Source organism: Pleurodeles waltl, chromosome 6, assembly GCF_031143425.1.
Source record: "Pleurodeles waltl isolate 20211129_DDA chromosome 6, aPleWal1.hap1.20221129, whole genome shotgun sequence".
Lineage (NCBI taxonomy): Eukaryota > Metazoa > Chordata > Amphibia > Caudata > Salamandridae > Pleurodeles > Pleurodeles waltl.
This window is the reverse complement of record NC_090445.1, coordinates 1,515,091,992-1,515,116,185: the sequence shown is the minus strand read 5'-3', so window position 1 is coordinate 1,515,116,185 and position 24,194 is coordinate 1,515,091,992. Positions and strand designations below refer to the sequence as shown.

Genomic DNA, 24,194 nt, shown 5'->3' with positions numbered 1-24,194 from the left:
CTGATCTACACACGACCATTCCAGATCATAGAGACCTCGAACAAGGGACTGGAGACCGAAATCAGTGCTCAGGTGAAAGACGGGGTCACGTCACTTTACAAAAGAGACGTAATGAAAAGTGTGCTCATCCCGAGACAAGTCCTCCTCTACTATCGGCACCCTCTCCGTGGTGATATCCCTTCCCTGGGGGCTGCAGTGTTTATCCGAATTAATATTTATTTTCTCCTGACCATGTCGACCACCACCACGGGGTTTATTTATTTCGGAAACGTTGAGGTAAGGGTAAGTTTTTTTTAATTTTTTTTTTTTAACTACAATCTGCTGTTGATAGACATGCTGTGAAGGCAGAGGCATGAGAGGAGCAGATAAAAAAGCTCCAATACAAAACAAATCTTAAAACTAATATTACGTTCAGAAAGGCCTAACCGTGATCAGGTGTAATTTTTTTGTAAAAGTATAAAATGGAGAAAATAATCAAATCGGTGTAAAATAAAACACCTCGCAGTTACTCAGTAAGTGCAAGGTTCTGTGTGACGTTTCAGAGACAACAGAAAGGAAAGACAGAAGGGGGGGGGGGGTTAAGAGTAGGATGAGGAGACACGTGGAAACGTTTGAGGTTAGCAGAAAAGGGCGGCGCCCGTCTTCGTGGGTAGCTAAAAATAAACGCCGTGGCCGCAATGAGCATATATCATCATAAAATAGATGGTTCTCGTTTTCCGCAACCACAGAAACTGAAGTAAATGCTAGAATACAAAACGTGCTTTCGACAACTAATATAAGTTTTTTTTTGTTTTGTTTTTTTACAGAATGCTGAACCTAAAAACAGTGACGTGGTCTGCTGTAGGTAAGACATGTTTCCTTCAAGAAATTAGTTGTAAACATAGGCTCACACGTTATAATGCGCACACACGATGAAACAGCAGAGATACTCCAGCTATGGTTTCTATGTTAAAAGAGACACAAGGAAGCCAAAGAATGCAAAGTGCAGGTTGTAAAAGCATCAACACTTCAAGCTGTCACACGTGACCTGGGACGACACTTGACAGCTATGCTATTCGAGGTAAGTGGTCCCGCATGATGAGCCCTGTTCCACATCCCCCCCGTCTTAGAACCCATGAAAGGCGGCAGTGTCTGGACACACTGCCTGTATTATGCCAGAAGCTCCGCATAGACTGGTCCCGTGCCTCAGGCTGTTACTATATGCCTCAGTCTCCTCGTACGTATGCCCCTGTGTGACCCAGGCTACTTGTCCTGTATGTCCGTCCTTGCAGAGTATGTGGTTGTTTGTCCCAGGCACCACACAATCTATTTCGCTGTATGCCTGAAGCTCCTTACATTGTGTGTCCTTCTCTGCCCTAGGCTCCTCCCACTCAGATTCTGGTAGCTCTAGGCTCCTCATACTGTATGACTATAACTATTCTTGTGTGCCCTAGGCTCCTCACGTACTGTGTCCTTCTCTGCCCTCGTCTCCTCACAATCCAGATCCATTTGCTCTAGGCTCCTTATACTCCATGATCATATCTGCACTTGTGTGCCTTAGACTTCTCAGATATTGTGTCTTTCCTTATGTGCCCCAAGCACAGCACTCTCTGTGGTGTAGTGGGCTAGTTCAATGCTGTAGATTCACATGCCTTGCACACTCCTTCAATCTAGTGTTGAGCTGGACGTTTGCAACTTGTTTTTCTTCAAAAATGTTTGAGTCACAAGACCAGTGGTGACCCCCACCCTTGGGACCACAATGCACCAAGCCCCTCACACTGTAGGTCACTCCACAAGACTCATCGTGCTGTGTGTCATCACACAGTGTATCCTTTCTTATGTGCTCCAAGCACCTTACACTATTTGTGCAGTGCTGTAGATTAACATGCTTTGCATGCTACTGCCATCTAGTTTTTGAGCCTGGACGTTTGCAAGTGGATTTTTCTTTGAAGACGTTTGAGTCATTAGACCTTTGGTGACTCCAACCTTGGTCCACAATGCACCAGCACATTGGTGCCATCTCAGATTGTATTCTTCCTACTTCGACTCTGATTTTCAGGAGCTTTGCTCCGAAATCTGTACATTTATATGCACCAGGTTTCTTATTTTCTGAGTTGCATTTCGGGTACAGCAGTGATGTACACCTATTATGAAACAGTGCTACTGCATTAAGGAAGGCTTCTGTTTGCACCAGTTGGATTTCAGAACAAACAGTGAATGCACAGGACACTTTGGGGCATCACAGCCTTGAGCTGCCATCTTTTCCAAGGTTTGCCAAGGTTTACTGGAGAAGGCACCTAGGACATTATGGAATGCCTTCCTTTTCACCACTTTCCTAGGTGTAATGCAAGCTGCTCCTAGACCATTAGCCGCAAGGTCTACCCTCTCCCAGAGCATGTCAAACCTCTCTGAGAATCCTGCCTCCTCCCCCTTTGTTAAAAGACTCTCAGGTATGAGGAGAGAAGCTGGGCACACCCCAAGATGCAGAGGCAAGTGTTGCTGGGGATGCCTGATATTTTCTGAATTCTGGGTGCGGAAGAGGAAGAGTCCAGCCCTTCTGGAAATCCAAAAGGCCAAGCCCAAGAAGATCTCGAGGCCGTATTCGCCTTGGCTCCCTAGAGGGAGAAATCAAGTTCCTTGAGCACTGGGCCCAAGACAATGTTTAGTCCATGTGCATAAGTTGAACCTCAGGGTCAGTTCCAAGTCATTAAATGGCCAACGACTGAGGCAGAACATCGACCCCCCTTGGAGTCAGTCACTGAACTCAGAGCTGAGCAAGGACACAGAAGCGGTGCCATATGGTCCGGTCATCGCAAGGGGACTAAGGAGAAAGCACAGCTAAGGAATGGATTACAGACTATGCAAATATCTTTTAAAGTGATCCTCCTACCCTCAGAGCAGGTCTTAAATCATGGCTACACCCCAGGCTGCTTTGTGAGTATGCACAAACTGAAGCGAGTGAGAGAGCTAAGTATCAACAATTGGCATAGACAACCAATTTATAGATAGCAAACATACTATCAAAATGGTACATACACACACATCAATGTCAAAGTAGACCTTGTTATATACAGACAGTTTTGAATACAAACACAAGTAATCACAATTCGCAAAGCTCCTCATGTGTCATCATAAGGTTTCCTTTATTTCATTAGTATATATGTGTTACCACCTCATATGATCTGCTGTGTGCTCTCTAGCCTAATCTGTCCTGATGACCACCCTTAAATTGATGCTTTTGGGTCTAAACACTGTCAACAATTTTCAGTGAAAGACTGTTTGTGGAGCTATGATGACCAGTGAGGTGATTGCCAATTGTTTTAGTCATCCATTGATTGTTGTTCTGCTCCGGATATGTTGTAATTATATTGATTTGCTGGTCAAACTTTACTCTAGCGCCATTTTCAGTGATCACAATAGGGGGCTTTATCTATGGTTTGGTATTCTCACTCACCTGCAACATGTGGTCACTTATCACATAGACCATTGAAAATATTGCACTTTTCAGTGAAAGACTGTTTGTGGAGCTATGATGACCAGTGAGGTGATTGCCAATTGTTTTAGTCATCCATTGATTGTTGTTATGCTCCGGATATGTTGTAATTATATTGATTTGCTGGTCAAACTTTACTCTGGCGCCATTTTCAGTGATCACAATAGGGGGCTTTATCTATGGTTTGGTATTCTCACTCACCTGCAACATGTGGTCACTTATCACATAGACCATTGAAAATATTGCACATCTGTTCATCTGTAATTAACAGTGGGTTAAATTATGGGTTATGTAGTTGTATGTTTGCATAAACAAAACATTCTGTATATAACAAGGTCTCCTTCAAGACTATTGTCTATGCACAAATTTAATAGTAGCTCCTGACACATGCGTACAAGGTCCTTCACAACATCAGACCTGCCTACCTCAACCACTGCCTTTCCTTGTACACACCCTCCAGGCAACTTTGCTGAATTGTGAAATGTAGGGGTACACTATGCAGATAGCACAGGCGACTCTTACTGGCTGACAGGTGTTGAAATGATAACCCTAAATGCTCTCTTCTGTGGTAGTTTGGGCTAGCAGTTTAGGCTTATCAGAGGGTAGCAGTAAGCTTTTGTTAAACACAAAGTGTCAATAAATGAGACACACTCAAGAAGAAACTCAACATCAATTTAGAAAAATACACTTTTTATATTATTTGTAGGATACCAAAAATCTTCAAAATAAGGTAAGTACTTTTCAGAAAGTTACTTTCCACAGTGAGTTACGTAATAAACATATGCACTTTTACACGGTAATGCTTTTCAATGGAGAAGAAAAGTACTGCATACGGGTAGTTGCAATCGGATCTCAGGGGTTTCCTTTAGGTTGTAGGGTGCTAGGGGGACAAGAAACACCAGCAGTTCAGGTTTACCTGCCCTAGATGTCCGGGTGCAGAGGTGCTGGTTGGGTCAGGTGCCTTGCGCACTGCACGGTTGGTGGAAGGGCGAGGGCACCTAGAAACAGGCTGCAGAAGGGGACCTGGGAACAAGTCCAAGAGCTCCAATTGGGGTGCTCAGTTTGTGAGGGTCCAGAGAGCTAGGGGGTACAGTTGATAGTGGTGGTCCCGGGGCACTTGGGTGCAGAGGGTTTTGGTCAGCCGGTCTTGTGCATCAAAAGGCACTCATGGTGCTCTACTAGACCTGCAGAGGTGGTGGAAAACAAACAGTCAGACCATTCTTGTGAGCAGCCTCGTCGATTCCATCGTCCCTCGTGGGCAGGTCGTCCTTTTGCAGCAGATGTGTCTTGTCCAGATACAAACAAGTCTTGATGATTGCAACTATTCTGGTACCCCGGGTATTGGTGCAGGGGGACTCCTGGTGGGCTTGGCATCTCCAAACTTGGTGGGGAGACTGGTCTGTCCTCCTGGAGCACAGTGACCTCCTCCTGGGTGACTGCTGTGTCGGTGGGCCCTGTGATCAGCAGATCGGTAGACCAGATGTCACAGTCGGTGCCTGCAGGGCCATGGTGGCTAGTTGGCATAGTGCTTTGCAGCCCTCTAAGGTTTTTGGAAGATGCGCATCTGCAGGATGAGTTGGGTCTGGGCGACGGTCAGGACAGCAGCAGGTAGGCAAGGTTTGGTTCCAAAAGTCCAGGCTGGTCCTCAAGTCTTGTGTTGGTCGGCTCTTCTTTGTTCTCCTTCTTCAGTCAGACAAATCTAAGTTCCTGGTGTCAGGGGGCCACCCAAATACTCAATTTAAGGGTGCTTAGGGGACCGTAGGGTAGTACCCAATGAGCTACTTACGTCTGGTGTGACCACACCCCCATATGACATACTTCCTGTTTGGAGTGGACATAACCCTGTCCCAGAATTCCTCGTTTCACCAAAAAGAAGACGGTGAAGCCCTTCATCCATGGAGCACATCAGGCTGCCCTCCTTAGGGGTGTGACTGGCCTGGGAGTGCAACACGCCTCCTTGCATAGCTAATTTCCTGCAAGTCCTGGTACCAAACAGGCCTCAGGGCAGGAGGTGGCATCTCCCAGGTCTGTGGAAAACCAGTATCACATATCAAAGGCGGCAGGGACTTTGAAGTCTCTAGCCTTGATATGCAGAGTCACTAGCTCTTGGTGAGAACACCTTCCGACGGAGCAGGCATTGTTTCTGGCCTCTGACAGCGCAGGCTCTCAGCTCCAGTGGGGTCAGACACCTGTCTGTGGGGGTAGGATGGTCAATACCAGTTAGGCAGCACAATAAGGGCCTGATTTAGATCTTGGTGGTGTTACCGCCAAGCTGCGTCGACAGCGGACTCGAGAAGTCTGTTAAGTCAAGGGTGTTCCACCGACCATATTTAGATTTTGGAGCTCAGCAAGCCGAGGACTGCTGGCAGACTGCTGAAGGAGGGCGATGGCGGTGGGACCCAATGGACCTCAAACAGTGGCCGGGGCTATGGAATAGAGGAAAGAGACATATACACACATGCACTCACTCTCCTTTAGCTATAGGTGCCCCCCTGCACTACACAACACACCAGATACACACCATCATCCATTACAACTCAAACACAACACAACCTGTACATGCCGAAAACACACACTGCAATACATCCATAACACAACATACACACACACCACTGATATTGAACCCACACACAACAACCAACACAACTACACTCAGCTACACAAACATACTCACACTTAAGCACAAGTACATACATCACAACGTCCACCACACAATACTCACATGGTTGTGTCACATGGCAACACAATATAACATCTGTCTCACATTCAAGTGCCACACATACACACACAACCACATCATCCACTCCACAACTCCAGCTCCCTCCACCTCAACCAGGCAATCCATACACACACACGTATTGACTCACATACACAACAGATAGCAGAAGCCTATCCATACAGGTCCCCTTTCAATGCACACACATGAACACACTGCTAGTGTACCTTCACTGTGGTGCAAGCATTTAATTGGCAATGAATGATAACACCACAATGACTGTTGTGTATGTGTGTGATTTGTGTGTTGTGCCTGTGTGTCCCCAGCCTTATATGACACATGTACCCTACATATGAACATCACAGTGACTTAAAAAAAATGGTGACATCTATATGCCTGCTGTGGTCCTGAACACCCGTGCAGTGCCCATCCAACGTACCCTGGCAATGCGGTGTCCCAACCTTCGAGCCTGGTGAAAGGGGGTGGGGCTTTCCGTGGGTCGGTGGCAGCAGTGACGGCAGGTGTTGTCCAGTCAAAAATAGGGGTTGAATAAAGCGGGGGAAAAGGTGAGTTTTCACCTCTTCCCCCTCCTGAATCCATCAATATGAATTTATTAACACAAGATGTGTGATACAAAAAAAAATCAAAAGTTACCTTGTAATGACGATTGCAAGGGGGTGTCTTACATATATCAGATGCAGTGATTTGGGTCATGGCACAAAATCAGTGCACGATGTTGTGTTTTCACTCATGGCTCGCACCATGACACCCAGTCTGCAATGGCAGGCTGTGTTCAATTTGTAGGGGGTCCCTTAAAGTGGCACAATAGAGGCTGCAGCCTTTAGGGACCCTCATTAATACCCAGGCCCTAGGTCCCCGGGTACTAGTTACTAGGGACTCACAGAGGTACTAAAGGGAGTGCCCACTGAACACAATTAGACATTTTACCTTGTTTTAGGGAAAGAGCACTGACACTGGGGACCTGGTTAGCAGGAACCCAGTCCCCATTTAGTCAAAAAACCTCAGTACCGGTGGCAAAAGAGTTGGGGTTACCATGTCAAAAGGAGAACTTTTCTAAACCCATCATCAACCCTCTTCATACATCCCCTTACAAGATCTTACTAACAACCCTTTCAATGCAGCCTCAACTCGCTTTTTTGTCATCTGTAGTGCATCAAATAACATCTTATCGAAACATTAGCATGTCCACCTCACCACGCCACAATGCTTGACTCTGTCTCCTCGTTCAAGCAGATTAAAAAAAAAAGTAACACCTCCTGGTTCTCGTCTGAACTTGAAATCCTCAAACATGAAAGTTGGTAACTTAAAAGGAAATGATAAAATCTGTCTCACAAAACCCAACATCCTTATTCCTCCAATAGAGGGAAAAAAGAAAATGTAAACTTTGAAGGTACTACAGCACCCTAAATAGAGCTCTCTCGCCATCAACAGCTTTGGCTTGTCTTTAAAAGTTGAGAAGCAACTTCCTCAGCAAACTCATCCGTATAAAGTATTTCTGCAAAGACATAAACAAAAGTATGCAAAGGAAACTCGCAAAAACATGTGAAAGTAATCAAGATACAAACGGTGCCCAAAGTATACTTTTGTAAGATAGTTGAATGCAAGACACAGGGAGGACTTGTGGGCAAACAGATCACTTGGATCTGAAGTCAGTGAATGGATTCTGGAGCTACCACTATGGGGTCAGAGCTCTTTTGATTGGAGATGACATGAGTATGGTGCCTGTTAGTCTGGAGCTAGTTCTATGAAAGATCCAGGCAGACAGAGGTCAAGGCAGAACATTTCTATCACCAACAAAAGTGTTGTCATATAGGGAGCAGTGGGGATGTCAATGTGCACTGAATAATGCAGGCATGGTAGAATACACTCTCATGCTCTTGTCAGAAATGCATCCAGCTGTAGCGCTCTTTAGAAACCTGACATCCATGAAGATTATCAATCAAGGTTCTATCCAGCCAAACAATAACAACAAATGACACCATTTTTGTGGATAACAAGCAGATGAAACTGTAAAAATAGAGATTCTCATCACTTGTTCTATTAGACTGATTAGCAGGCTTTGACGCTGCGGATCAGAAGGCCTCACTTGAGAGGCTCATATGCACTGCTACAGCTCGAACCAGGTCTAGAATTTGTTTGTTTTGTTGTGTACGACTATTCTGTCTTCAACAACTAGGGCTTCTTCTTTTCCAGAGGGCATCTGATTTTGATGGGCTCATCATTTTCCCTTGCTGTGTTCAATATCTGCTGCAAGTCCGCAGGAGACCAAATTAGCAAGTACAAGCTCCATTCCAAAAATGTCATTTTACAACAAGAAAGCAAGAAACATTATTTTCAGCCAGGTCCCATCTCGGGAAACCTCACTTTCGTTAGGTCGAGCTTTCAAACCCTCTTGTATATACTTTAGAATATACTTCTTTGTGGGCATACTGCTTTTAATTGGCTTGTTTCAGTGTCTTTAAAAATCCTTGCTTGCTAGTGGTAAATGTTTCCTATTTGTCCCTCCTTTTCAATCCACGAAACAGTTCCTCAGTACGTGTACCCTTCCACTTGTGTCACTGTAGGATGTGTTTAGGGACTACATTTCCTTTTCTCTAAAAGCATTTGACAGCAGCGCTTGATTTCTTCCTTGCTCCTGTTACTGTTTGCAGGTGCTCTGATTTCTGTTTATGTAAACAAAACTGTAATTCTTGTTATCTCCTCACTTTTGCTGTGCCTTCAAAGACGAGATCAAATGGCAGATGCATGTTAAAATTCTTTCTCTGAAGTGAGAGGATTTTACCCCGTTCCAAGCCCCTCCCGATTTGCAGTTTGTCTTTGTTTCTTGCTCGTTGTCTGACTCCTCTGAATGACTGGTGCCTGCCCCTTTAACAATCCTTGTCCTCACTTCCCCTTTAACTCTACCTCCGTTATTTTTAGTGTCGCTCATAAGATGCACAGCTTCTTAAGTTTTCTGTTACAATTACAACAGTTAAGCAAGTAATCTTGTCTCTTGCTTCGTGCCCTGCTTCCTATCCCAGGCCTCTGGTGGCCACTATGCGCCTTCGGCTTTGCCTGTACGAAAACACTTTTGCCCTCACGTGTTGGTTCTAGAGAGGAATACACAAGCTTCCCTGAAAAAATCTCTCCAAGTTTGAACAAGTCAGACAATTAAAGCCGTATGAAGACAGGCACGGCCTTCCGGCTTTCTGCACTGCGTTGCCTTTCATTTATGTTTTTTTATGTTTCTAGCATGTGTCCTGCTTGTGAATTGTAACTGGTACTCGCATTTAAAATGCTCAAATACGTTCGGATCGAGTTTGCCTATATAAAACTAATGGCTCGCACCCCTCCCTTTACACTCACCAGTCCCCCCCTCCTCCTTGCGCTTTACTCCTGCTCTTTCCCTTCTCTATTTGTCCTTCTCCCTACACCAAGATAGCTTCCATCAGTCAGTTTGCGTCGGGCTCCATTTACCAGTGAGTATGAAAGGCAGGGATAAAATCACAGATTCCCCTCCCATCGCTCTGCTCAGAACAGCACTGATATCGCTTTTGTCCAGATAGATGTGGGTGAAGATAATAACGGAGGCTGCTCAGACTACGCAGATTGTAAGAGAACTACCCCTGGCAACTGAGTATGTGCCTGCAACCCAGCGTACAAAGGAGATGGAGTTGTATGCCTAGGTAAGAGTCTGTGTCAACAATGTGGGCAAGGGTGCAACCCCGTCTAAACCATACCGTTTGCAACAATAGCCAAAAAAGTCACTTTTACAGGTCATCAAACATTTTTGAAGAAAGATGCTTAAGCTATGCTACTTCTATGGATATTATTCTGTTTTATGTTTGTTTTTTTATCCTTATCTGATCACAGAAGACATGTTACTGCTGGAAGTGTTTAGGCGCTGTGCACTAACTACATTATCAGAAACTTTACAGACTATTTCTCATTTGAACGGAGTTTGCAGTCCAGAAGAAGGTTGATTTTTGTCACAAACGGCCGGCAGACTCAGCTTTAGCTAGCCATCCCAACTGCGGTGGTGTGGCCCATGGAGGTGGTGATATTTTGGTCTCTCCATCCCCACCCCCACCCCTCCCTCTAACTTTGCTACTGGTGAGGCCACCCTTGTGTGTATTTTGCTGTTTAGAACGTTTACCTGCAAATATTGGTGTGTTTAAAAAAAAAAAACATATGCTGCTTACAAGAACGATCATCTTCACATCAGGGCTAATTCTCTCTCTTATTCAGCAAAGCTGTCTGTTTTCTAAACAAAGCTTCAAAGGATTCAGTCATGATGTTGTGCAGGGATTAAATGTTTCTGCAGTTGGCTTAAAAGGCAATTGTGTATGTAAAAGTCTTTAGGCTATGTTTAGCACGTCTACACTTTGTAATAGGCTTTCACCTTATATTTTTGCAAAACAAAAAAGATGCAACAAGGAGACTGAAGTCCCACAAGAAGGTTGCCTACTTTGTACTTTGGTTAAGAAAGGCGGGTGCTATGCCTTATAAAAGAGGACATTAGCCTAATTGTTAAGATCGCTATTGGTGTTAGCATATGTGTGTGTTTTTTCCATGCAAAGATGGTGCTATAGCCCGATTTAAACGTATTTGAAGCTTTGCACAGAGACTCATTTTTTTTCCTAAACTGCTAGGTTTTTTGCGGCAAATCGCCACTTACATTTTTTTGGGGGGTGGGAGGCTTATTGAAAGATATTATTTACTGTAGGATAGTGAAATAATTATACTATTATTATACCGAACAGCAAAGGAACAATCAAAAGGGTGGGCTTCCTTTAAACAAACAAAACTTAATCTAAATACAACTAATGCAACATTAATGATGCATGTTTTTCTCTTTAGCACTGCAAAACAGCTTAGTCAGCATGTAGCTCTGCACAGTTGACATATACTAATAATAAAGGGGAACTTTTGGAGTGGTTTTTTTCTTTTAATCCTTTTGTGCAGAAAACAGACCTAAGTTTGTACTGTACGGTGGGAAGCTCTCACTTGTCTCACACCTCGGCAGGGTACACTGGTTTTATGCTTTATTTAACTGCATAAACGTGTGGAGTGGTGGTGGGTTAGTTTGGGTAGAGGGGTGGTATGCGATTACTACAGTGTGGAAGTCAAATAGTGCTTTTTTATTTGTCTGATATATTGCCTTTCTCAAAGAAACAAGACATGAACTAGAACGGAGTTTCAGTAACCTATATTGCACAACTATTCACCAGGCTACACCTTACAAGAAAAAAGAGATTATTAATCACATAGGCGAAACTTAATGCATTTGCCAATGCTTTCTTAAAAGGAAGGTAAATGGAAGTGCTTTATTTATATGCAGGGTCACTGAAATTATGTGGCAGAGGGGACCAAATTATGCGGCAGGGTTGACCAATCTATGTGGCAAGAAAAGTCCAGTCATGCATTTACAATGCAAAAGCTCTAACTCAAGCAGTTGCAAGACACAATGCATTGCAAATGCTTGTTTTTTTGGCTGCCACTAAAATTCCAGTGCATACAAATGTAACATTAGATTTTTCCTCAACAACTCTAAATCGGAATTTTTTTGCCTTTACAAATGCATTCATTTTTTACTGCATCTCCCTGGCATCACTCACTTGGTGAGACACCTTCCTAGCCTCTAAAGTGAGATATCTTGGAGTCTCTTTAGACAGTAATTTCAACTCAGCTTCTCCAATTAAGAAGGATGAGTCTTCTGCAAGCTGAAAACCCTGAAACACTCCATCAGGCTCACAAAGTAACAGAAAATTAATTATTACCATCATCTGCACCTTCCATCGATGCTATCCAGGCAAATCTCAATTGCCTGAATGATGCAGGTCCTTTGCACTGATCTTCCCAACACCTTTATCCAGCAACACTGAAGATGTCCAGAACCCTGCAACTTAGACCATCTTTAACTTCACCAGAATAGAGCACAATGATCCCAGTCTCAAGTCTTAATACTTGCGCCACATTTACTTATTTAAGTGTTTTTGCAGTACTATTGCCACCACATCTTTATAACAGAGACCCTATCTCTCTTGATTTAAACTCCTTTGCCTTCTTCACAAATCCATTTACCATCAAAGACTCCTGCCTGATGAATAAATTGCAACACTACAATCTAAACAGCATGTTGCGATCAGTTTTGTAACTCTTAATCTAAAGTCTTAACAGGTGTACCTGAAAGGGTGCCAAAGCACACCTGAAAGGCAGTTTCAGAACTCTTTGCAAAATGTACAAAACATGTTTCTGGTCAAAAACCCTAAGATAAGCAAAATCATAGGGCGTGTGACTATCAAACATTGTTTTGAAACCATGGCCACGAAAGGCGGACTGTTGGGGGCGAGGGGCAGCAGAAAGGCCAAGAGACCAAGCTGTAGCCCGGGAGTCCTTGAATCTCTTCAAGGTCAAGTCAGCCTTGTCTCTAAAGAGACGGGAGCCGTCAAAGGGCATGTCCATAAGAGACTGTTGGACATCCCCCCAAAAAACAGAAGTATGCAACCAGGCGTGGTGTCTCAAGGCCACCGTCATAGCAACCGATCTGCCCAGAGAGTCAGTCGTGTCCAGCCCACATCGGATCGTGAACTTTGCCGCATCTCTCCCATCATTGACAGCTTGGGATACAATAGCACGGGCCTCCTCCAGTATCTGCGGCAGAACCTGCGCAACCGTATCTCACAGAGAGTGGGTATAGCAATACGAAAGGCATGCAGTGTTCACGGACCACAGCACGAGACTGGAGGAAGAAAACATCTTCTTCCCAAATTGTTCCAGCTTTTTTGATTCTCTATCTGGGGGTGCAGAAGGGAATGCGCCTGAGGAAGAGGAAGCCTGGATGATAAGACTCTCAGGCGTGGGGTGTTGGGACAGGAGTTTAGGGTCGTTTAGGGTGGGCCTCTGTTCACAGGAGCCCCTGTGTTGGGTTTGGACCAAGTACCTAAAAGGACATCGGTAAGGGCTTCATTGAATGGCAAAAGGGGCTCAAATGTCGAAGCCCCTTGCTGAAGCACCTCCGTCAGGAGATCTGACCTAACCTCAAGGACCTCAGCTGCCCTACTGACCATAATAGCATAATTCACTCACTCTGCTGTAGCCACGGTATGTGGAGACAGCATGCCAGCGTCTTGAGTAGTGTTCAGTCCACTGGCCTCATCCAATTCCTGTGCCCAGTCCAAAGATGAGTCATCCTGGTATTCATAAGGGACCCCTCCAATCCTTACCCGAATTTGTACCAATAAGGAAAATCCGACCTGTGGTGAGTAGGCCCCAATGAAGACAGAGGCGGCGTAGCCCAACGCTGTTCCGACTGAGTCATCGGGGATGAGGATCAGGTAGACGTCGATGGTGGGCACAACCGACTTCAGGAGAGTCGACAATTGAACCGGCGCTGGGGAAGGTCTCATTGGTACGACCAGCGTCGGTGCAGATCCGGAGGGGACCTTACTGGCGGGAGCCGAAGTCACCGGCGCAGGACCCGAAGGCCCCCCGACCGAACCCCTTGGGCCCAAAGGCCCTGCATCGGGGTTGGCCTACCCAAAAATGGGGCGTGTGGCCTCATAAAACTCCTTTAATTGGGCAGGGGTCGCTTGGCTTCCGGAAATTTGGGAAAGCTTGGAGCGGACCCAGAAGCAGGCTCCGAAGATGGAGATCTCGAGCAGCGACGCTCCTCCCACAGCGCATCAGTCGTGCGACAGGGCGAAGTCGAAGGGCGACTGGACCGCTTCAATGACTTTTTCTTACCTGTGCCCGAAGACTTGGAGGAAGAAGAATGGTGGTGTCTCTGCAAATGGTCTCGAGACCTTCCCCTCGAGCGAAACTAGGACCTACGCGGAGTCAAGCGCTGAGCCGCCATGAGCTTGAGGGACCGTTCCTTCAAGGTCTTCGGGTGCATGGCCCGGCACTCGAAGCCTTTCTTCAGGTCGTGGTCGCTCCAAGCACCACAAACAGACCCAATGCGGATCTGTCACCGACATCATGCGGTGACAGTCCTCGCACGGCTTGCAAACCATGTTCAGGGAGAGCTCGACAAACTAAAAACTCAACAAAAAACTAAACAAAACAGTCGAACTCGGTCAAAAAGAGACCAGGCTAGCTCTCTCAGGATCAGCGCGTGGCACGCAAAGAAAAGAACTGACGTCACTGCGCTGAGGCATCATCTATGTACTACTCACGTCATCATATCGACCACGACACCAACGAAGCCCACGGAGTTGACCGATGCCACCTACCGATGCGCAAGGGTATTGCTCGAAGAAAAAATCTCCAGATCCAGTTTGACGCCTGGGGGAAAATTCCAAGGTAAGGAATCTGCAACTAGAAGCCTCTATCAGATCCCGTATGCATAATGGAAGAGCCTTTCTGACGCACAGAGGGTTCTGAAACTCATTCAAAAACGTAATTAGAAGGGAGGGTGAAAGGGGGACCCCCCTCCTATATTGCAATTCGTAACAACATGTATTCACGGTTTGTGACAGCAAATGCAGCTGCAAACTATTCAATAGATATTGACAAAAAAGTTGGGGTGCTATATGATTTTTAAAGGGAAGCTGTACTCTTCAGACAATTTCCTCTTTAGAAATCATACTGCGAGGCCTCAGGGAGGAGTAGACAGTGGTCTACTAGACCAGCGCACATTTGAACAATGTCTTACCAAATAGGAAAATTGTTTTTAAGCAGTACCTACTGTCTCTTCCAGTCTTCCACCCTGCATTTACAGCCAATTGCATGGGATCGCAAATTATGAATTGCCTAATTAATACTAGGAAGGTTATTTTGCTGCCCTTTACGAATGAATAATTTGTGATGGGGCCTCTTTATAAAGGTTGCATTGTAATTTGCACATACTGGGTTACAAACAGGAATTAGTACATCGGACCCTGTGTTTTCAAGATCATTAGATCTATTAAATTTACCTAAAATTCTCTGGCACCATGAGACTCCTATCTTCTCCGCTGGTTTCCAGGTTTTTCTTAACATGAGGTTATTCATGCACCATGGAGCTATCGCCAAGCCGTGGGATGTTAAATGCAAATGGCACAAATAAATGAATACATAACCTTAATTTATAAGCTGCCCGAAGACCTCTCAATTTATGGTATGCAGTTTACAAACGTTGAGAATTAATAAGAACTAACCTCCATGCAGCACTCATGCCCTTCGCACTCGGCATGCAGAGAGCTAACGATGCAGCAGCACTGCAAAGACTGAGGCACTGTAATCTGTGCTCAGCATGAATATTCATGACATGATGTCTCCATTCTCATCTCATTACCTGCTCATCTGCATCTGATTAAGTGCACATTAACATTGTTACCAGCTCATGTCCCTGTGGAGTGCTGCCAATGAAGGCAGGTGGAGTAGTGCAAAGGTCAATCGATGCAGCATCCACACAAGCTGTGCACACATCACATGCACGGGGACAAGGAAGCCATGTGAGCTGGTGAGAAGGCTGTGAGGAATTAAGCTGACAGGGACCTGTTAAGGACTGTGCCAAGAAAAACTGCAAAAGGCGAAATGTGGGGAATAAAAGCTTCTGGGTGCCCCAGGAGGTAAGAAACAGGGGACTAGATGGTCTAGTGGCCTTTTACTACCACCACATTATGTAAATGTTGAAACATAGCGTAACATGAAGGGTATATGTAAACAGCACCCTGAGGAGTTTGTGACTAAATGTTAATAATTACCCAAATCAATGCTACCCATTTTTAATATCCTTGGAAGGATGAAATGCTGAACGAGCCCACTGTTTTAAACGCTGTGATAGGTCTAACATAGATTGTGGCAGTGGGCACAGTAGTCCATTGACACCAAGCCTGGTATATAACGAAAAGATGGAACCACATTCAAGCAGGGTAACAGTGCTCAACAAGCATTGGCAGAGCCAACATGTCACGCCTTTGCAAGAGCTATTGTCAATGTCTTTTAACTATGCTGTGTAGCTGCGAGACTGCTGTGCAGCATTCCTGAAATCTAGGAAAAAAAGTGTTATAACATGTCCAGCGCTGGCCACATCATAGAGATTGTTTTTCTGTCAGGACAGCAAGGGGCACACAAGAACATGGCAGAAGGAGGGAAAGTGGCAAGCAAAAGTGCAGGAGAGGGAGGGACGGAGCAACCAATAACAGTAATGGGGCAAGCGACAACAGGGGACTGGGGGTGGAACGAGGCAAGAAACATTGCAAGATGGGGTGGGAGGGACAGAGGCAAGCATCAACGCAGGTTGGGCAAGGGAGAGACGCAGCAGGCAACGAAGGAAGCAATGGAGGTAAACAACAACACAGAAGGGTGTATGGATGGGGGCAAGCAACAACGTTAGAGGTGGGTGGGAGGGTGAGGCAAGCAACAACATTGGAGGTGGGTCAGAGGATGAGGGCAAGCAACAACAATGTGGGAGGGGATAAAATTAACAGGAGCGAGCTTCAACGAGGGAGGGGGCAGGAGGGCGGGGGCAAGAAACAACAATGCAGGAGGGACATGGCAAGCAACAACAGTATGGAGGCGGTGAGACAGGTGGGACAAGTAACAACAAAGCGGGATGGGTGAGGCAAGCAAAAACAACTCAGGAGTGACAAACGCAAGCAGCAACAATGCAGGTGGGGATGGGAGGGAGGAACTGGACAAGTAAGTAAAAATGCGGGAGTGGGGTGGGTGGGACAGAACAAGTAAGCAACAGTGCAAAAGTCTTCAAGCAAGCAACAACACTAGAGGGAGCGGGTGGAACGGGGCAGATAAGCAAAATGCGGGAGGATGGTAGGGGGTATGAGACAAGCAAGCAACAATGCAGGAGGGAGGAAAGCAACAATGTGGAGGGGGACGGGGAAGACAACATACAAACATATGCACTCTTCTGGAGTGCTTCAAGTAAAAGAAACAAGTAGCTCCCAAAGCGCTGGGCAAGGAGGCAGTACTTGAGCCTTGCATACATACGAAGAGGAAGTGAAGCAAAGGCACACAATGACAAAAGTGAAGAAAGACAATGAGTGATGATGCATCCATCTTTTTGTAAGCAAAAGGCAAGCAATAATCCTCCTGTAAGTAAACACATTTTTTTGGGAGCGACGGCGCATGCGCTGTTTCAGGTACACCTAAGAAGGTTTGTGGCAGTGAGTGCGAGACCTCTGCAGAGAACAAAGACCACCACCAAGCCTGGCGGACATTACCTCATCTCCAGCCTGGATGCTATTCACGGTCCTCGAGAAACGCAGGGCACGGCCATCTCTATCTTTTGCTGGCCACAGAGGCAAGGCTGGCTGTGGCAGAACTGCAAGAGGCTCTGCTCGGCGTACCGACACTTCCTGGCCTTGAATTTTCCCCTCTCTGAGAGTTTCTGCAGGCTGGGCAGCACCTTCTGAGATTCTCTTCACAGAGTCTGTCGGCGTCCCCAGAGGATTAGCTTGTAGGCCAGTCTGTTCACGAATTTGCTGCACTTCAGCCCCAAAGGCTTGGAAAAGCTGGGAAACAAAACAAAATGAGGTTAGTGCTGAGTATATATGATCACTAAAGCAGGATATAATTGGGGCACAGCCTATGGGGCTGTCAGGCTGTGCGAAGCAGGATTTTATAACGCAATATTCACCGGCTTGAGGTAAAAACCTAATTTGCCATTAACTAGGTCTACACGTGGCCTTTAATCATCAGTAATTTACAACACGACACTCATTGTGCTTTCAAGACGTCACCTCATTTTTATTTTACCCCGTGTCATCACAGTTTTGGGCGGGGGGGGGGGACACTTTTCCTAAAAGAATTGAAAGGAATCGTCCACATAGTTGGCACTGTTGTCAAGGAAATTTTCACTAGTGACGATTAATTGTACATCACATTGTTCACTGACGGGTTTGTATAAAAATATCTGCAAAAATGGCATTTTGCACAGGTAAGTGAAAACGTTTTGGCACTAGTCTGTGCAAATGATGGCTTCAAGTTGCACCTGTGTAATTGAAAGACTATGAAACATTGGTGCAACTGGTGTAATGCTGCTGTTTGTTGTTAATGAGGCTGTCTGTCTATATTTTGCTTCATGTCTCTTTCTCTACCATACACTTCATGTCGCTTTATCCTACCCTTGTAGGTTCCTTTTCATCACTTTATCGCTTTTGACACAGTTTTTTTTCTCTTCCTCCTTCCTTCTCACCGTTCTACCTTTCTTTCTGTTGCTCTAGGTAACAGTCGGACGATGAAAAAAAGTCCCAATCCCCAACATCTTCTGGATTTCACAATTTATATTTTGTTTGGGATTTTGCAAAACAGTGTTGTTGGGTAAAAATAAGAAATATGTTTTGGTCTAAAAACCCACACATTGTCATAGTAGTCCCTAGCACTTAACGGAACAACTTTGTGTGCAGATGTGTTCCTTGTGAAAGGGCAGAACGCCGTCACTCACAGTGAAGATAGCCATTGGCTGAAGTAGGCTGAACCGTTTCCCCATGCTGTACTAAGCTGTGGCCAAAGGAAAAATGTGAAAGACTCAACAACAGACCAAAGGATGAAGAGGTCTGACTGAAAGGCCCTACAAGTAAGTAGTATATTCCTCTGTAAAACCAAAAGGTCTTGTTTTACGCCAGATCCGACCACCTGCAACCTCTGGCACAAATTACAAATTGTCTGTAAGGGTGTGCTTAACTTACACACTGTGCTTGTGGCAGCATCAGCACAGAACCTATGTTGCTGCCACACTATGTACTGACCATGAAATGACAGGTAGATAGCAGAAACTCAACAGAGCAGCGGGCAAGATCATTTAAAATAGATTGGGGGCTACACGGCAGGTCCAATGGTACATGTACAGTTCTGACTGTTTCAAAATAAGGAATTGCACATTGGCTGTAAACAAACAGAAATTCACCAAAATGCAAGGGGTGCTGGAGGTGGTATCATTCCCCAATGACTGCCCCAGTGTCATCACCGTAAGGACCCCTTCACCTCTCAATGCCCTCTAATAAGTAGCAAGCGGCTACAGATATGGCAAGGAGTGGAAACTTCAGGAAGTAAACATGGCACTGACTTCAGCTCAGTTTTCGTTCCTGTGCCTTCATGTCGCAGAGACCCAGAGTAACAGAAGCAATGGCAATCACAGAAAGGGACAAAACAGAGACAACCGCTGCTACACTCCCCAATCCAAGTCCAAATAAGCAAGTTTGGCTGAGGATTTCTATTCAAGTCTCCCACTCATAGGACACCTGCTGGCTCCTAGACATCAATCACTATGAGGAGAGTGAACAGCGAGACTTGTGATTTTCATACTTATAACAAGCACTGGCACCACTAATGAACCTGTCTCGCCTGTAATACAGGAGGTACATGGAGGCGTCACTATTCCATGCATCTCAAAAATTGTGAGCAAAAATGGATACATATGTATTTAAAATATAATGGGGTCAATTATACAATGTACACACCCATGAAATGAGGGTTCAGTACAATGGCTTGCCATCAAATTACTAAAGCTGCCCGTAGCCAGACGCTAAAAACAGATCCGCTACTCATTTCAGCTTTCATGCACTCTGTACTGCTGTGTACTGCTCAACTCGGTTATTTCATTCCTTCTGCAGGAAGTCTGAAGCCCGCAAGTGGCCTCTCCTCGTACCACAAATGTTGTGTGGCTCCAAGGGACAATGCCGTGTGTTATGCATGCAGGGACGGTAGCAGTTACAAAGCTTAGCAGCTTGCAACTTTGATTTTTTTTTTTTTAATTCACCAGCTTGAAAAAGTGGAAAGCAGGTGAAGTTTTCACAAATGCAAAATAAATGTGCCCAGCACGACTGCCTGCACTAAATAGAAGGTACACATTAGGCAGTGTTTACTGTCAGTGGGTCTGGCGACACTTGACACAAACACTTCAGAGCTCAACATCTATGTTCAATGGCACATAATACAAAGAGTGAAATGCTCACTCTGTATTTTGCAGCACAGAGTATAGTGTTTACTGCATGTATTTATGGCTGCACCTAATGCAAAGTGAGTAGTATTTACCATCTGTCTGCCCAGCAGCACCCGGTGCTATTCTGCAAATATTACAAGATGTGTTAAGTAACAGGATACGAGTGCAATGTTTAATTTCTGTAGTAGCGCGATACAACCTGTGCAATATCTGCAGTATATGTGCAGAGCAGTGACAAGGTAACAGGTCAAAACATTTACTAAAAGAAACCTAGACAACTTCTACTGAGGTGATTAACATTCTGGGTAAAATACATTGTCACATCATAATATGCAACACTTTGAATGTCAGTAACATATTAGTCATTTTGTATTCTCCTTTGTTTTCTTTCTGAAGTGTTTTTACACTCATATTAACTACAATAATTAGTCCATGAGGTGATTAAAGGAACAATTGCTTCTGAGTACCAGTTTCGCAAAAAGAACATTTTCACTTTTGTTTTATTTCAGCATTTAAGTCTTGAGCCAACATGGTTCTCATAAGAAGGTAAGGCATGGAATCTTGCTGAGGAACTTATGGGCCAAATTGTATTCTCTCCTTAGAGGGTTTAATATGGGAGGCAGGTTATATTTCTCTATATTATGCTTCTATTATACTCTACGTAGGGTAAGCAAATGGTTCCCAGACGTAAGCCCCATTACAGAACGTCTATAATTTCCTTGAGCACCAGGGAGCTTATGATGTGGCGATGTCATGAGGTGGATATTTTTGGACACAAATAGAAACTAATTTAGGGTAAATTACCCAGAAGAAGGTGAATTAGGTACTAAAACCACACTATCAGCCTGCTTTCTATTTGAAAGCAGTGCTGGGCAAAAATGGATCGTATATTTTATCTTGGGAGCTTAGTCACTCAATAATTGATTGCTAAGGATGGAACAAAAAAAGAAATCACCATCTAATTCTTCTAAGCAGACGAGGGAAATTATGATGTCTGCTCCACTCGAAATGTGTTATTAATTGAGGATTAAATTGACTGACAAGAAGGCTAGTATTTGGTGGTGTCTGCAGACAATTGGTGGAGACAGGTTAGATTTTAGAGGGTAATCTGTGGTGGTCCCGTTGTTTCCTGGGTACATGAGAAGCCTTGTACAGTAATACTGACTACTAACATTAGAGTAACATAATATTAGAAGTTAGGTATTTATTGTAATGTTCGTGTATTGAAAGTTTTGAGGAGATATGTTTAGATTTTGGGTTCTATTGTAGTTTTCTACAAAAACTTGTGACAAAAATATCTAATAAAAATACATAAATCCCAGCACCTAATGCACACAGGAGTCTGGGGGCTAAGCGGGCACTGCATACAATTGTGTGCTGTGTGTCTGGCAGCATATGATGCTGACAGTGCTGTGTTTATAGACCTTCCAGTAGCATAAGATGGACGTTATGTTGTGTTTACAATTCACCGGTCTAGAAGTATGTGGTGACGAGTGCACAGTTTACAGATTCTGCTGCTCGCAGCACATGATATGAATAGTGCAGTGTTTAGGGTCTGTGTGCCTGATAGCATACAATACAAACAGCCCAGTGTTGAGTGTGTGTCTTGCAGCGCATTATGCACACAGCGCAGTGTCACAGTTTGTCTAGAAGAAAGTGACACAACTAGAGCAGTATTAGCATTCTGGGTAGCGCATTTTATGCAAGTGGTATACTATCTATATCTGGTAGTATGGGATAGCAATACTTCTATTGGCAGCTGCAATGCTCACTCACTCACCCTCTGACTGCCAACCCGGACTCCTCCTTTCTTTTTTACCAATGAGAGCTAGATCAAGGTTCCTCATGCGCAATGGGTCTGCACCTGCCACATTTTACATCTATTCACTTCCTTCCTGCAGGGGAAGCCCTAATCGCATGAACACAGAATAGCAGAGCAGTACCTTCTTATCTGGAGCCTGTAACTGGAACTGCTGGTGCCCCCGGGCTGCACCCAGCTCCTTGAAGCTTGGCATCCTCTGAAGAGCTTCCTTCAGCTGATGGAGCTCTTTCAACTGATCCTGAAAGACAACGAAAATGATTATTATAAGATGAAAAAACAACAGGTATGCAAAGTGTTGCATCTGCTTACAGCCCTGCCCGAGAAGGACATCTGATCGTACCCAAGAAGAATATGCCCACCCCTGAAGAGCAATCCTTCACTGCCCATCAAATCTGCCCTAAGTAAGGAATCACTCTGCATCTGCCTAGAACGGTATTGGCCCTCGGTACAGGGTAGAATCACTTTATGGCGGATTCCAATCATGAAGATGGGCTTGTACTGACCTCGGCATTAACCGGCACTGCCCAATAAATGACCCCGTCTGTGGTGGGTTATATACAATGTGAAATCAGCATGACCTGTGAGGGATGATCTGTGCCTGAAGGGAAATATGCTTTGATGTGCAGGAAAAGCGACCCTGCTGCAGAGAAATCTGTCACTTCCTGAGGAGGAATTTACCAGTGTAAGAGTCTGCCCATACAGACAGATGACTCTGCCCTTGCTTGCTTGAATCTGCCTTCATTTAACGTAAAATCTGACCCTGCCTGTAAAGGAATATTCCTTGCTATACAGAAAGCTGGCCCTAGCAAGCATTCAATTCTGTTACCACGAGCTGGCGATTGTCCACTCACCAGCCGACCACCTACCCCTCCCTTGCCCTTTCCTGCTGACCCCCGGAAGACGCATCACCTCGAAATGAAGACTCTGTCCAGCCTGCAAATAATTCTGGCCCCACCAGTAGGTGAATCGACATCAGCTGCTAAGTAATCTCTCAAGGATTCTAGGAGACTACAGCCGTATCTTTCAAGGGCTAGGACTATAGCAGGTCACTGCAGCTCCTACGGCCCTGGGAAGCCACCAACCATTCACGGCGTCCCCAATACTCCGGAGGGCTCCTATTCAGCACAAGGCCAACAAATATCTGTAACATATGGAGGACTCAGTGGCCCCTCGTCACATTCTGCAGGAGGACCGATCATTTTGCATTAAGCCACTAGTGGCGGAAACTGAAGTAAACTTCAGAGGAAACTGCCCTGGTTTGTTGAGGAATTGGATAGTGATTGTGAAGGAATCTGTTCTCGCCTTTCAGGAGATACCCCATTCGTCTGCAACAGGGAAAAAGGTCTGCACACGACGCACAATCTGAAAACGATCTGCACTGAGCAGTTGCAAACAAGAACAACATGACAGAAATAAGCTTTTTGAAACAGAACCAGCCTTGTGGCAAGCACTTCCTCAAATGTGGCTTGGTCTTCTTCCCCATAGCAGCACTGGGTCTATGTGCCCAGCGCAGACTTCGGAAACAGCAGATTTTTTAATTAACTGATTGACCACCTTAGCTGATTTGGGTCACAGTGTTGCCCTCTTCTGTAGATGTATGTACATGAATTGAGAGTGTAAAGGGATTGTAATGCAGATAAATTCCCAGAAACGTCCTACACTGGTCTGAGAGATTTCCCATCTAAAGAAAGTCACAGCCACCACAAGGTTTTTTGCTGGAAACCAAGAAATGGCCTGGCACCTGCCTACTGGCTACTAGGAGGATACGTCAATTTGTAAACTGCCTAGACCCAAAGGTACCCGGGAGCAGGCACAAATCCCAGCCCCGTGGAAGCAAAAACATAAGAGAATAGTTTTTAGACATTTTCTAAAGTTCTCTGTACACATGGCAGTCATTAGCACAGCCAAGCCCCATCTCATTTTAGCACCCCTAGTCACGGAAAGCTAAGACTATGGGTATTAGGGAGCTTCGGCGCCCTGAGTAATGAACAGTTGGTACCTAGAAACCCATCAAAGGCATTAACAAAGCCGCAGCACAGAGGTCGTCGCATGTCTTTCTGCCCAAAGCTAAAAGATTGGAACGGCTGATAAATGTACAACTCTTGGACTTTTAAGTCCGATCAGAAGTATATAGAAATAGGACGGTAACTATGGTATGAGAGACTTGATGCTGTTATTCTGACAGTGAAAGGCAAATGAAAAACCTCTAACTAGTGATGTTTGCATATGTTTGTGAACTCCTGCTTTCGTAATTCAAGGATCTGACGCATAACCACAGTGAGAGCTCTCCCTCCAGACT

At 45.0% G+C, this 24,194-nt stretch overlaps 1 protein-coding gene across 1 annotated transcript in view; it reads right to left on the bottom strand.

The window, feature by feature from the left end:
* LOC138301022 (Golgi integral membrane protein 4-like) overlaps positions 1-24,194 on the bottom strand; it is a 208,863-nt gene that overhangs the window by 107,391 nt on the left and 77,278 nt on the right. The window contains exons 7-8 of the mRNA XM_069241045.1: positions 22,017-22,133; positions 17,354-17,644 (exon numbers count right to left, since the gene is read on the bottom strand). Coding sequence (XP_069097146.1) covers positions 17,354-17,644; positions 22,017-22,133 — 408 coding nt within the window. The remainder of the gene's footprint in view (positions 1-17,353; positions 17,645-22,016; positions 22,134-24,194) is intronic.